Genomic DNA, 16,107 nt, shown 5'->3' on the forward strand with positions numbered 1-16,107 from the left:
GATGCGATTCGGGAACCCTGCCTGGAGTTAGGATTCAGTTCCCCTATTTCTTTTTTTAATTAATGAATGTTGGAAAGGGTACCTTATTTAAAAAATATATCTACTTCACTGAAGCGATTTTTTATTACTAATTTCACCACCTGCTATCTTATAAAAGAATTCTTTTTCAAATGAAGACTGGGGGGGAATGGTGATAGTTCATTATCATTAGTCAGCCTTACCCTTCCCCCACCTTTCCTTCTTTTCTAGTTTGTTGGCGCTACCTTGGTTAGACTTTCGAATCAGAACTGATTTATGTTGCAAAAGTGAAAATCTTATGTCCTAAGCGATTTTATTGCTACTACAAAAATGTTTAGGATCGGCAAAAAACTAATGGTGGGGTGCTGCAAACGCTTTTACCCCTTACATTATCCAACATCGTCTAAAATTGCGTTTTTGAAACTTCAATTTCGAAATATTGCCGAAGAAGGGTTCCTGAAATCCATCCCTTCAATAGTGCATTCAAAAAGCGTATAAACGTTATGAAATTTAAATTACAATTTCGTTTTTAAATCTTCGATTTCGGAAAAGCCCATAGCGTCTCCTCCCCCCCCCCCTCTTTCTTTAATATTTTTTGAAGGTTGCCCAATATTGTGATTTTGGGACTATCAGTTTGAAATAATTGATGTAAGAGTCCCTGAACCCCTCCTTTCCCTGAACTTTACCAAAATGGCCTACCACAGCGTTTTTTGGACTTCAATTTGAAAAAATTTCTGGGGGAGAGCCACCAGACCCCCCCCCCCTTATTGCCGGATTTTAGATTTTTTGGAATTATGATGTCAAAACACTTAAATATTACAATTTTAAGGCTTAAAATTTAAATCAAACAGATTCCAAAACTGGCATTGTTAAAATCTGCAACATTTATACATACAAATTTTTCCTTAAGCCCGCATGCGGGCGGGGGGGGGGAGCTGAAAATATTTTCCGTCTTGAACACATCACCAAACTTGCACCCATGCTCAGCCCCATGAAGACCCCCGGAGTTGATTTTTGGTATACTCAATCTCTAGTGGCCCCTAACGTCATAAACCAAAATACAATGCCATCAATCAGGGGGAGGAGGAATTCAAGTTAGAAAATCGCTGTTCAAAAAAGTTTTCGCTTTCTTTAACAGGGCTACAGCCCATACGAAAAGACGAATCAAGCTGAAATGTCGCACACACATTCCTTGTGCTCTACTGATGTGCCATTTGACCCCCCTCCCCCCTGGTTTCCCCCCCCCCCAAATTGTACGTTCCCAGGGTTCTATCACAGCTCCCCGGGGGGCTATGGTAATGATTTTTGAGATACATATTCTTGGGGGGCCATTGAGTACATATACGAAAATTCAACCCCCAGAGACATCATGGTCTGGAGTAATTAAAGTTTGAAAATCACTAATTTCCATTAAATTCTTATGTACTTACTCTCAGCTCATAGGGTTTGTTAATCTCTGACTGCAATTGCAAGGTTAGAACAGATCTAACAGTTGTTCAAAGTTGTCTTAGGAAATGAAATTCAATCAAGACTAAAACAGATCCAACAGTTGCAACTAGACTTTAAATCTTTCACAAATTGCCACAGCGACTGCGCATGCGTGCGAACTTAGCTCATTGGGCCTTCTGTTTTAAGATTCCATGTTGTTTGTTAGCTCATTGGGCTTTCTGTTTTAAGATTCCATGTTTGTTTATATTTAAGTGGAGAAACAAATTAATGAACGAGATAAGAATGCTGTCCCCCCCCCCCCCCCAAAGTTTTGCCGATGCGAAATTTCCTTCCCCCTGTTTTTCAGTTTTGATATATTTAAGAGGGGGAAAATTTAAAATGTCGGTGCGAAACTAGAGTTAAACCATTAGAATATTTTGCGTGACATATTATATAAAACTATACGCATATGAAAATGATACATCTTACTTTATAATTGAAAGCGAAAAGTAGCCCTTTTTTTTGCTTATTTTCTAAATTAATGCATTTTTCACAAACATAACACATTATGAATTGAAAATATATGAAATACGTGTGTGGATATCCGTGTTTTGCAGTAATTTGTTAACAGACAAAATTTTGCAATTAATTTAATCAAGACTTTTAAAGAGCTAAGTCTGAGTGCATCATGCGCAGTCGCTGCAGCAAATTTGAGATATCCGCCATTTGACGTCGAGTACAGTTGTATAGCTCTTCTGACACTTTCAAATTTAAAATATTTAATGGCTTAATTTTTTTTTTGCTTGGTAATAACATGCGTTTATTTCGTCTTTTTAATGAGCTTTTAAACAAAACTAGGCATTAAGCAAGACAAAGACCTCCATCAAAAGACAGATAAATCTCCAAACAATTAAAATTATCCCATAAAACGTAAAAAACTTAAAACGTAAATACGATGTTTTTTCTTAAAACGTAAATACGATTTTAAAAAAAAAGTCATAAAATAAAAAGTGAAAAGCTTGATTAAAATAGCCCGCAAGCTGTAAAACATTTTAAAAAACCTTCATGAAAATGTTGAATAATCCGTCAAATAAAGGAACTAATAGAATTTATTGCGAAGTTGTAAAATACTCGAGAACAATATAATTTAAAATATAGTATTTTATTATCCAAGAAGTTTTCTATGCAACAGAGAGGATACAAGGATTGCAATAAAATTTAAACAGCCCAATTCTCGCAAAACGAACATAGAATCTAAATGGTCAGAAAATAACTTGACGTAAAATTAGGCTTGCCATTATTGTTCCTTAAAAACACAAAACAGGGTTGTTTCAATTGAGCATTTTCTGACTTGAAGTTCTCAATTCTAAAAATACAGACAAAGTAATAATATCAATGCAAAAAGATGTGATATCTCATCAAAAACAACCCTGTTGTAAAAATTTCCCCGCCAAGAAAACCTTCAACTTTTCCGCACAAAAAAGAAGGCCTTCATCTTAAACCCCAAAACCCTCAGCCTTAAAAAGTTATGATATCTAGTTTTCCCGCCAAGTATCTGCTAAACTATCATCCTCCCTGTTCTCCTCTTTCATCACATCTACTTCCGTTAGAACCTCCTCCCACCTTCAACTCTTCAGAAATATGGATAGATCCTTTAAATTGTTTATCCTGTTTGGCGGGAAGCTTTTTGCTCACCAAGCAACCACTTCACTTTGAAAAGCTTTTCGCCAAACAGGATAAACAATTTAAAGGATCTATCCATATTTCTGAAGAGTTGAAGGTGGGAGGAGGTTCTAACGGAAGTAGATGTGATGAAAGAGAACAGGGAGGATGATAGTTTGGCAGGTACTTGGCGGAAAAAACTAGATATCATAACTTTTTAAGGCTGAGGGTTTTGGGGTTTAGAATGAAGGCCTTCTTTTTTGTGCGGAAAAGTTAAAGGTTTTCTTGGCGGGGAAATTTTTACAACAGGGTTGTTTTTGATGAGATTTGGTGTTTACCTGCTCACAGCAGGATTCCATTGTAGCATGAGTGACGCTTTTACATTTTTTATTCAGTTTTAATTTTTTATAAGCTTCAAAAATTCAAGCATCAGTGAATATTATCTTAATTTAGATACTTTTATAAAACAATTACATGTGCAATATAATTATTCTCAGCCCTCCCCCCCCCCTAAAAGATTTGAAAAATTATCAACCTACATATGGAAATGTGTGTTATTTTGATTTCAGATTTGCTTTATTAATAATATGAAAGGTCTATTTTCGTTGATTATAGTTTTGCGATGAGTCCGTTATGGTTGATCGAATTTTTGTGAAGGGTCTGTTAACGGGCCCAAATTTCCTCTGGCCAAATTCATGTTTCTAGTTTCCATGCTATGAGAAATGACATTATTAATTTATTGTTAATCTTCAACTTATTGGCAACCACAATAATAAAAAGATTTTGAAAGTTTCAACTATGATTGCCAGGTATACCTTGAAAATTATGATAATGACTAACAAATTAAACTATTATTACTTCTTACGTCTTTAAAAAGAAGGTGTTGCATAAATGGATTCATTCGTCTTAGCATATATATTTTAAAAGTATATTGTTGTGAACTGCTAAGTTGTATAAGTACCTAATTAGGAATGTATTTTTAGTTTTAAGTATTTTTCCATTGGTTTTGGTTGAATGTTCATTCTTTGAAGTTGCTTTTGTATCAGTTTATGATTTCTCTTTTGTACTTTACATGATTTCTTATCTTTTTTTTCTTAGAAATTATAAATTTTGAAAATTAAGAAAAAATTCTGAAGAATTTGTCTGACGACTATTGGCAAAAATTATTCGAACTGAGAATTAAGTAAATATTTTTCAATTAATTTATGTGTTCTTTTATGCATGTCTAACATTTTGAAGAATGATTTTTTTTTTTTTTTTTTTTTTTTTTTTTTTTTTTTGCACTGAAATTTCTGAATGTTCAGATTTACTTTGATACTTTTCAAATCAAAATACCATTTATGTTTTTCAATTGTAACCCCTGCCCATTTCAATGAGTAAGTATGAGTCAAAAATATCAATAAAAATTATGAAATATATATAAAGGAGAATATTTCGTAGAATAAAATTATTGTTCTCCTAATTTTATTCATTATTTATTTAAAAATTCTACTGTTGATCTGAGGCGGCAATAGGGAGCTGAAAAGTGAGAAGGCAAAAAAAAAAAAAACTAAAAGCTATGGGATTTTTTTAGCTGCAGCAAAAAATGAAGAAAAAAAGGGGGGGGGGGAGTACAAAATTTTGCTAAGGCTGATTTTGAGAGCATATGAGTGATAATTGATGCAAAGCAAACAGCTTAACTCACGTTTTTCTTAAAATTTTGATGAATTACGCACACAATAACTTTCCAAGAAAAAACACTTAGACATGAATTAGACTTACATCATCTACCCCAAAGTATTTTGAAATGTCAAAAATGTTTGGTAATAATATCATTAAGCAAGGATGGCTTTTTTAAGTAAAACAATTGATTTACTAATATCTAAACAATGCATACATAAACTAAAAATTACTGCTTACGTGTTAAATATTGTTTTGTAAACAGATACAAAGTAAAGCAAATAATTATGATCTGAAAATTTTGATGCTTCTGCTTTTTTTTATAATTTTTAGTTTTGATTCCTAAAATCTCCGCCCCCTCAAAATTGCCGCCACTGCTGTTGATAGATTAAAAATATAAAGTTATTCAACTTTGAGACTTATATACGTTTCGCAGTTTTGTACTATATATAGGGTAAGAAAAAGGTCTTGCCAGGCTGCACTGAAGGGCAGCCATAAAATTTATCATGTATTTTAAGTTAAGTACTAAATGTCATGTTGTAATCATAAGGAACTTCTTTGACTGCAGCTGAATGCACAGAGAGAATCAAATTTTTAAAAGTCTATTTGGAACAGGGTTGGCAAGTTTCTGCTGAGGCGGTTAAAACCACTGGTAGAAACCGGTTAAAACCAGCATGGCAAAAACCGCTTTCTGCCATTTTGCGGAAGAAACTGGCAAAAACTCGCAAAATGAAAAAATAATTAATTGTTACCCAAAGTACTGTAATTTTATTACAAAATTATCAGAATTCAAAATCAAATGTTACATTGTTTGGATCCTGCAATTGCCTCTTAGAAAAGGAGGTTTCAAAAATTCAAACAGGTTCTCGATTTACTACGCACAAATGAGAAATTTTAGAATATTCTTAAAACAGAAGAGCTAGCAGACAATGCATCAAGGAGCAAGCAATGTTCATGAAACTTTCATCTATTGTATAACTGGTCCACCATGTAGTAACTGGGGCTGTGGTAAAAATTTGACTGGAAAAATAAGTTTTGAGAAATGGGGCCAATTTGTTTTGCAAAGCTGTGACATTAGGTACAAAATCTAGACGAGTAAAATTCTGGCACTTTCTTCTTGAAGCACATGACATGATAATTTTAATCACGAACAATTTAAAAAGAGGAAGCATATAAGTGAGCAAATTACAATCAGTAATGCCTCTTTAATTTTGTATGTCACTCCTCTTTCCTAAGCACCCCTGTATGATTTTTTATCCTTTGTTAAATTAATCCAAATGCTACGAGCCTCTGCAATTGTCAAATTCCCTTTCTGAACTAAATCAAGGACACTATCATGGGATTTTATTTTTTTAAATGATGAAATGATGTTTAATTTTTTAGTTTACTTAAACAAATATCATTTACTAGTTACTTGAGTTATTAAAGACATTTTTAAGTTTTTGCCAGTTTCTGCCAGTTTTTACCGGTTACTATAACCAGTTTCTGCCACTAGCACGGCAAAAACTAGTTTCTGCCGGCAGAAAGCCAACCCTGATTTGGAAACATTTCTATGTCAGGCCATCATGAATTTTTATGTGTCCCCAAAATAATATTCAGGAGGAAAAGCAAAAAAAAAAAAAAAAAAAAAATCTGAAATCTTAATGAAAAATCCACCACAAGAATTTCATTTAAGTAAAAAATGGTGTATCTTGACATCCCATTTCTGTCAGGTTCTAATAAAAACTGTCCTTTAACATTTGATAGAGCATATATAATATGTATTTAAAATATTTTAACTGATTCGTTTTGTCGATTGCTTTAATGTGGGATTAGCCAAGTTTTAAAAAAAAAGTTAAATGTTGAGAAATTCTAATTTTTTGGCAGTAAAATATTACAGAAAGTAAGTACTTAATCCTTATTTTTAAATTTTAGCAAAAGGACAGAATGAGTTTTTATGATAAATGTGACAAAAATGATAGTTTTAATAAAATGTTTGTTCAGAAAAAGCATTTGTACTTACTTTGCAATCACAAGGGACTACACATTCTTTTTTTTTTCCCAATACTGTATGTTCTTTCTCTTACTGCTCTGTTGTCAGTCTTATTTCAAAATTTCTTCTATATTATCTGGAGCACCTTCCTTGCATTAGCTGAAATAATCTGCATTAAAATAAGTAAGAGTATGATTCAAAGTACATTAGCGGTATGTTTTTTGTTTAATCTTTATCCCTTTATCAACAAAAACAAGTGATATTTTCCCACTAGTACATATCGCACCCCAAACCATTATATTGGGGTCGTTGATGCCGTTTAACAAAGCAAGAAGGTCTTGGACTCATAAAACTTTGTCATCCCTAAAGAAATCCTTATGCAAGGAATGGGATAAAATATCAGTAAGTGAGTTGCAGCCCATAGCAGCAAACTTTGTGTCACTTTGAAAGCTCAATATTAAGGCCAAAATGTAACCACTTTGAAATTTCCTAAACATATTACACAAAATAATGCATTCATATTAACTCTGAAGTTTGGTCTTAATATTTTCATTTGCATGAAAATTATAATGTACAGTGAAACCTCAATAAGTAGTCGAAAGGGTTAAGTGGTCATCCCGTTTCGTGGTCGTTTTTCTTTGGTCTTGAAAAGGTCTCATTCACAGTAATGTAAAATGATCCTCCTTTACTGGTCACCAAATTTAATTTTACCCAGTTAACTAGTCACTCAAAAACTGTTTTCTAAGATTCCTTTTCCTTATCGGATCTTAGAAAATAGTGTCGGACTTAGTTGAAAGGCTGTTTGATAGTCATTTTTCCTTGAAATCTCGATCCTCCATTCTGGTCGTTTAAAGCATACTTCTTGCTATGACTCTGCCGAGTGCCAAGAGTATGAATAAAACTCCTTTCAGCAAGACATACAAAATCTAATACCTGGAGAAAGTTAGTCAGTATTTAACATCCGTTCAAGGAACTACAAACACAGAATTTAAAGCTTGATGTATGTTAGGAGAGATCATAGTTTTGCATAAGTAACAACTTCATGAGTCAATATTGAAGGATTGCATTAATGCACCGTAACTACATTAAAATAAGTTATTTAGTAATGTATAAATAAGATAAAATAAAACAAAGTAACTATCATTAGTGTTCCCCCACCCCTTTTTTTTAAATATTTGCACTAATTTATAGACATTGATTACATTAGCTACTGTTTTTCTTGCAGAATTCTACTGCTATTATGAATATTTGTAAAGCTTTTTTTTCTTCCTTAATTTCCCACTCCACATAAGTAGTCACTCCGCATAAGTGGTCAAAAATTTTTGGTCCCTTGAGTGATGACTTAACTTAGTTTTAGTATTATGTGTGTCCAAGTTATTTCTTGTCTGTATGATTAAGAAACTTTTTGCCCAATAAAACTGTTAAGGAAAAAAATGCATAGAAAAATCGCTTCAAATGTTAATTTTAAAAGGCAAAAGTTACACAAGAAAAGTATATCAATAAAAACCAGTGTATTCTTTATGCTTAGGTGATACTGGTTGCATGCAAAAGAATATTTCGTCCTATGTTCAGAAGTAGAGCCTAAAACTTACTTTGATTAATGCTTCAATTTAGATATAAATACAGTATCGGACTACAAAATCTGGAATGCTCAGGACTGTGACCTTTCCAGATTTTGAAATATTTCTTATTTAGATCCTGACTCAAAAAGTGGCCAAAAGTTTTGTATTGTGCAATATTACACAGTTTTTTCTTAACTTTTGTTTATGTTCAAGTCTTTTTTTTTTTTTCCTGTTTGAAATATCAATGAAAGGCTATTTTGGTACTATGTGAAAAAAGAATAAGTTTGAAATAATATGCAGCTGCATACGATGCGTTTCATCACTATGCATTGTAGAAGATAGGGTAACGACCCGAGTAATTGGCAGGTCACCAGTGATTGGCACTTCCAACAAAAATGTCCTGAAATAAGATTCGTATCTAATCTTTTAAAAGTAGAAGGCTATATATCATCTGAATGTACATTTACTTTAAAGATTATAACTTCAATTCATATTACAAAATGGTAGCAGTGCATACGAAAGAGAAACAATTGTGGCTTGTGTCAAATCAACCATTTTTGTTGCAAAAGCTTCTTCTCTGGCTTAAGGGAAGTATGCACATCAATCCATCAAAATCTGACATAAAATATATCTTAAATTTTGGTTATCAAAAGTTTTGTTAAGTTGAAAGATGTTACTTTGAGTGGCTAGAAATAAATATTTTGTCTCTTTTTGGCTCTTTGAAGAAATGATGGATGCCATGTAGTGGTGCTTCAGTTTTGCTATTCCCCAGTAATTGGCACATGGGCTTATAATCCCTAATGTTTCGTGCAATGTTTACAAGTTTGATTTCTGATACTTTTGCAGCAACAATATATGGTTTCTACAATTGATTTGAATCCTCCAGAATCTACTATTGAATTTTTAAAAGAAACAATAAAAAACAAATATGTTTGACCATCACAATCGGATATTGTGACTGTATTGAAGTGCTCATTTTTTATGGTCCCTTTGAATCATCGGGTTGATGATCCTTTTTATGTGAAAACAGCTATTATTTGTTAAATCAAAACTGCATGCCAACTGATGAATCAACAATAATCTCAATATTTTTTTTCCATGTAACATTCTAAATTTTTATTTCTCTAAAATACGTTTTTAAAGTCAAGATGTATGATTTAACATTAATTTATGTAAAATTACCTACTTTAAATCAATATTAAATATGTTTCTTATGATGACGAAATTTGTATGTAATCTAAAAGTCAAAAATTAAGTGATTTTCCAGTTTTATTAACATGTGCCAATTACTGGATCAGAAGGTGTCATACACTGGGGTATCAGGTGCCAATTACTGGTGATTTTGGTAACTTTTTATACATATATTTTTATAAAAATATCTGTTCAAAGATTTTTGCTTTTAGTGAACTAAATAGATGCACAGGTGTGCTTTTTTCGATACAAAAATATTTACAAGTAAATATTTCTTTTCTAACAAATGAAAACAGAGATAAGTTTAAGGTCAAACTCTTAAAGTGCCAATTACTGGGGTTGTTACCCTACCTAGTGCAATAAATATTTATGTCAAAAATAGCATTGCATTTTTGTTTAATATGCCTCCTAATGAGTGATTTATTTATACTCATGAAAAAATAAAAAATAAAGGGTACGTTAAAAGATTTGCTGCAAAACTTCAGCAAGATGCTAATGTTACGCACGACAGCTGGTATTTACAAATGAAAATATAAACTGTAAATACTTTGTTACATGTAAGTGCCAAATGTTGACTTTCAAATGTTTAAAATTGGGAAGAAAAAAATAATTAATATAAGAAAAAATTTTCAGAGTTTTCCAAATTTCAGGGATTTTAAAATCGAGGTCCCGTGCTGTGTATGTATATCTAATTTACAACATAATCAAGTTATCTTCAAACTATATTGAATGAATTATTTATTAATTTCTCCTGTAGAAAATTTGCAATGCCCTTCAGTTATGTCAATATTTCCTATTTGCATTCTTTTACCCTGATATTTATCATTTATAGCTAATCTTTCATCATGGCTACTCCATCAGCTGTTGTAGCTGCTGCTGCTGCATTTATATTATTTATTGTTTGCAACTTTTCTCTTCACAAAATAGAAGAAGGTACGTAAAGTTTTAATGTTATTAATTGGACAGGATAAAAAGGATATTAAATGCTAACTAATTTTGGATTGTGGAGTTTTAAAAAAAATTTCAAGAGATTTAATTTCTAATTTGTTACATTTAATTCCAAATATTGTCATGAAACAGTTCTTATTTAAGATATTATTTTATAGGAAATATCTAGCTATGAAAATAATGTAAGTTAAAATTTGTATTTACATTTCTGTGTATTGAAAGAAATTCTTTATCTTTTGGAAGATTAAAAGAATCATCTTTTCAATTTTTAATGCTTTGTTAAAATGAGTTAAATGTTTTATTGAGCTATGTTTTTTGGTGTTGAATGTTATGCATGTTTTGTTTCGAATGGTTTTTGTCATTTTGAATGTTTTGTTGAGAGGAGTTTTCTAACTCATTTCAACAAAACTTTCAACATGTTGTAGGCAGAAATTTATAATCATCTGAATACCATTAGCAATGTACTTGTTGCCAAACCGGGGTTGAAATTCTTTTATATAACCTTGGAAGAACTGTTTTATGAAGGTTTTTTACAACATACAGTGGCTTCCAAAAGTGTTCGTACACCTACGACTTTCATTGAAATAGGCCCTTAATTGGTTAGAATTAATTTTTCAGAATAGGTACTTAATTATAAGATCTATGATTAATTTTTAACAAAACTACCTGAAACATTTTAATGAAATATTAAAACTTATTTTCTTTTAAATCAAAAAGTGCCAGAAATTTTATCTCACAAAAGTCTTTGTACGCTTTAAAAAATGTCTACATACTAATGAACTAGTGGTACCCTCACGGCTTTTGCCTGTAGTAGAAAATTAATAGGTCTTTTGGTTCGCCTGGTATATTTACAAACATGGTGAATTTCTCATCAATTGGCTTGCCCATGTTACGGTTCCACATTATGATAACTTGGTAATTTACTCGTCCATATTATGATAGTTTTGCTCGGAAAAACGTTCTTAAAACTTGAATGAAAAAGAAAAACAAAATTGAATTTTTCGAAAAATCGCTTCGAGGTGCACACCCCTACGCTACAAGCTAATTTTGTGCCAAATTTCATGAAAATCGGCCAAACGGTCTAGGCGCTATGGGCGTCACAGAGATTCAGACAGGCTTTCAGCTTTTTTGTTAGTAAAGAAGGTAATCTAACTTTTTATTAAATTATTATTTAGTAGAATATCATTCAACATCCACAACAGCTTTTGAACGTCTGACAATAGATTTCCATGTTTAATTTTTCTTATTTGTGTGTAATTTCTGAGTAAGTGTTCAAGCACACTTTGAGTCTTACTGTTTTCTAGCTCTATTTTTGTTTCAAAGCCCTATTTTCGTAATCTAGCCTCCAGATATCTCTAAATATGTTACATTAAGTTCAAATCTAGCGATTGAGGAGATATTTCTAAACTGTGTAGGACAATTTTCGAGGCACCAGACGCAAACATTGAAAACCGTGTGCGTCTTATTGTTATTTTGATAAAAAACAAAGTTGTTTCCGATAACCAAATTTTAGACTAAGAGTTTAAAATTGTTTTTTTAAATATTTAAATGAACAGCATGATTCATTATTTCATCAAAAAATTTCAAGCTGCCAAGTCCTGATGCTGATATGCACCCTCACACCATAACACCTCCATCGTCCTGATTAACTGATCCAACTAAGTTCTTACAATTAAGTTCCTCATTTTTTTCTTCTACTTACAATTATATAACAATTTAACCAAAAAAGTTGAATTCATTTTCATCTGTAAGTAAGAGATAATTCCAAACAGACATTTCAAACCAATTCGCCACTACTATGAGAAAAAAAAAATCAAATTTTGAATGGTGTTTGTTATATTTCTTCTAACTGAACTACATTTGTCAACTATCCTTTCTAACTGAAGGGCATTTGTTAACTATCCTTTCTAACAGAAGGGAATTTTTACCTGCCTTTTTTTTTTTATTATAAAGTGTTTGACATAGATTGAAAGAAATCAAGGTTCATTGTTTCATAATATGTAAAAATATCCTTTTTTTTTAGAAATGATTGTGTTGATTATCTACTGTAAAATAAGTCTGGTGCTGAAAATAATCATGTAACAAAAATAATGTAATAAAACATTGTTTTATGTCTTAAATTTGTATGTATGACATATGAGTACTAGGGCTGGGCGATACATCGATACATCGCAAAACACCGGTGTCAAGCAATCATCGCCACGCCGGTGTTTATATTTACTCTTCTTCCGATACACCGCGATTCCCGGTGAAACGCGGTGTATCACGATACATCGTGATGCGCCGCGATGTTTCCAACGGCTTCAGAACGTCTGAGCGAACCACGATGCTTGCGAAAGACCGCGTTCGTTGAAACACCGCGATGCGTCGGAAGGAAGAACGGCCTCATAATGATTCGGCGAGATTGCGCACGCTCGGGACCTTCGCGATTCTCCCCGGCTCGCTGATACACCGCGATGCATCACGATGCGTCGGAAGAACTGCCTTCGCAGATACATCGCGGATGACTCGGCGAGACTACTCGCTGATACACCGCGATGCATCACGACAAGACAAGACAAGACATTGAATTTTCACAGGCCTGGGTGAATACCCATTTACCTGAAATCGATTAGGGTCAGTGGAGTAGACAAAAATTGTGCGAAGCACTCAATGTATGAAACATAAAAAAGGGGGGGGGGGAGATGGAAAGGAGGGGGGGAAGGGGAAAGAGCGAAAAAAATTAAAAAAGGACGTCGTCAGGGCCACACTTGTGAAAAAAAAAAAAAAAAAAAAAAAAATAAATGAATTGAAAAAAAATTGAAAATTTTGAAAAATTTAATTCAATTTTGGAAAACTTGAGAAAAGTTCATGGAAAAGGTTGACTGTTTTTTGTCAGTTTATGAGAAGATATTTATCTATGTTTTTTGTCATTTTGTAAAATTATATAATTTTTTTTTTTTTTTTTTTTTTTTTTTTCCTTTTTTTTTTTTTTTTTTTTTTCCTAGGGAAACACTAGAAGAATAAACAGCACCAAAAGCAAAAGGCCCACTTAAGGGGGAAAGAGATCATCATAATCAGCTTGTGGGTTTGGGAGAGGGTTGTTTTTTGTGCTTAAGGAGTCGTAATCAAGGAGCCTGGAGTGGGCGGGGTACCTATGCTTAGGATTTCTAATTTCGTTGAAAATGGCTTGCTCTCTGATGAGCGGATTTGGGTGAGAGTGGAGACTTCCATAGAATTTTCTGGCCTCCCGGATGATTTGATGTGAAATGGAATTAATATTGGCATCTCTGTGAATGTCCCTGCCTTTAATAAACCAGGGAGAATTGCTGATAGTTCTGAGGATATTGTTTTGAGTGGTTTGTAATTTTTTGACAATTTTCTTTGCAGTGAAACCCCAGATGAAGATGGCGTACATAAGGACTGGCCGTAAGACAGTTATGTAAAGGAGTCTCTTACTAGTAAAGGGAAGGTGACTGTACTTGTTGAGAAGGGCCCTCATTTGGTGTTTTCTAAAGTTGGTTTTATCAGTTTGGATTTTTTTATGCTTCGCAAAAGTGAGTTTTCTATCTAGAGTGATACCGAGATACTTGACATGGGAGGAATAAGTGATATTGTCTTCGTTAATTTTTATTTGTTTTGGGTGGTGGGCGTCGCCTTTGGAGAAAAAGATAGCTTGAGTTTTGCTGGTGTTAATTGTAAGCTTCCAGTTGTCATACCAGGTGGCGATAGTATTAATGTGGTCTTGTAAACGTTTGCGAGCAAAGTTTCTGGAGTAGTGCTTTGAGATTATGGAAAGGTCGTCTGCAAACAGTGAAAGAACAGTGAATTTGTGAAGAGGGAGGTCGGACATGTAAATGGAAAAGAGGGTGGGGCCTAAGACACTTCCCTGAGGGACTCCGGCTGTGATTTGCCTAGGGGTGGAGGAGGAGGAGCTTATTTTTACCTGGAATGTGCGTTGATGAAGGTAGTTGAAAATGATAAAAATGATGTAAATGGGGAAATTGTGCTGGATTAACTTGTAAATTACACCAAGATGCCAAACTTTATCGAAAGCCTTGCTGATGTCAAGGAAAACTCCTACGGAGTACTGATCGTGATTAAAACCGTCAATAATGCAGTTAATATTACGGAGGAGCTGGTGAATACTGGAATGTTTTGGTCTATATCCGAATTGTTCAGGCTGAATGACGTTATTTGAATCACAATACTTCATTATTCTATTTTTTAAGATTTTCTCGAAGATTTTTCCAAGAACGCTAAGAAGGCTTATGGGGCGATAGCTCTGAATATTAGTGAGAGGGGTTTCTTTTTTATGTATACAAACCACTACAGCATGCTTCCAGCTATTGGGAAAATAACAAATTTGGAGGCATCCATTAATAATCTTAGTGATGTTGGTTATGACTTTGAGGGGGGAATTTTTAAGCATTTGGGTGGAAATTTTGTCGCTACCAGGAGTTTTCTTATTCTTGAGGTTTTTGATTACGTCGTTAACTTCTTTAGGGGAGCAGAACTCAGTGACGGTAGGATTAGCATTATTGCATAGGAAGTTGTATACTGTGGTGCTGACTTCAGAGTCGAGGGGGGAAGAAAGGTTGCTGGAGAAGGTGGCCTCAAAGCTATCAGCAAAAGCATTAGCTTTATCCTCATCTGAGTTAATCGTGCCCTGGGGGGTGGTGAGAGAGGGGATGGGGGTTTTAGGATTTCTAAAGTTTCTAGCGAGTCTGTAAAGGGTACGATTGTCACTGGGGAGATTCGAGATAAACTCATTCCAGGAGCTAGTTTTGTGTTCTTTGACAAGATTTTTTATGGTATCAGTGAGGTGGTTTAGCTCCGTTTTATACGGGGGATAAGCAGTCTCACGCCACAGCTTTTTAAGTTTGTTCTTGATTCTGATGATTCTTCTAATATGGGGGGGGAGCCTGAGTGGGGGGGAAGAAGTGGTGATGCGAACAGTGCTTTCGTCATAGGCAGAATGGAAGGTTGAGGTTAGAACGTTTATTTCCTTATCAATTTCAGCAGTAGTTTTGGTGTTGGGGTTTCCGTTGACTTGGTCGTGGAGAAGAACGTAAAATTTGTTCCAATTGGTGGAATTAATGAAATACTTGTGTTTCGGGAGACCAGAGGTGAGAGAGAGGGTCAGAAAAACTGGATTGTGATCTGATGAAAGGAGATTTTCCGAAATGATAAGGTAGGGGAGCTTTAAGTTGGTGATAGCAATATCGAGGGTGGTGGGGGAGAAGTTGCCAAAATGAGTGGGGGTGCGAGGGGCAAGAATTTGGTAATCATTATCAGTGGCATACTTGTAAATAATTTCACCTTTGGAATTTCCAACACCTATGTTCCAGAGTTTGTGCTTCGCATTCAAGTCACCAAAGAGGATGAAGTTTTCAGTGTTTTTGGTGATTTTGTCGAGATCAGTGATGGTGGGGGTTTTGAGGGGGGGAATATAAGCTGAGCAAATGTTGACCTTAGAGTTGTTTATGGAGATGGTGATAGTCGTGTTTTCAATGCTGGGGGTGTCAATAGTATTGATGTTGTGATTAAGGCTATGACGAATAAAAATGAGGGTGCCTCCACCTTGGCCAATGAGGCGATCGTTACGTTGGCAGACGTAATTTGGAATGGTGGCGCGAGTACCAGCCTTGAGGTGGGTTTCCTGGACAAGAATAATGTCCGGTTCAT

At 34.0% G+C, this 16,107-nt stretch overlaps 1 protein-coding gene across 1 annotated transcript in view; it reads left to right on the plus strand.

Moving 5' to 3' along the window:
- Positions 1-16,107, plus strand: part of LOC129221056 (erlin-2-like) — a 47,158-nt gene that overhangs the window by 11,892 nt on the left and 19,159 nt on the right. Inside the window, exons 2-3 of the mRNA XM_054855494.1 lie at positions 4,207-4,291; positions 10,325-10,425. Of these exons, the coding sequence (XP_054711469.1) occupies positions 10,338-10,425 (88 nt within the window). The 5' untranslated portion in view covers positions 4,207-4,291; positions 10,325-10,337. The remainder of the gene's footprint in view (positions 1-4,206; positions 4,292-10,324; positions 10,426-16,107) is intronic.

Source organism: Uloborus diversus, chromosome 4 (assembly GCF_026930045.1).
Source record: "Uloborus diversus isolate 005 chromosome 4, Udiv.v.3.1, whole genome shotgun sequence".
NCBI classification, from domain to species: domain Eukaryota; kingdom Metazoa; phylum Arthropoda; class Arachnida; order Araneae; family Uloboridae; genus Uloborus; species Uloborus diversus.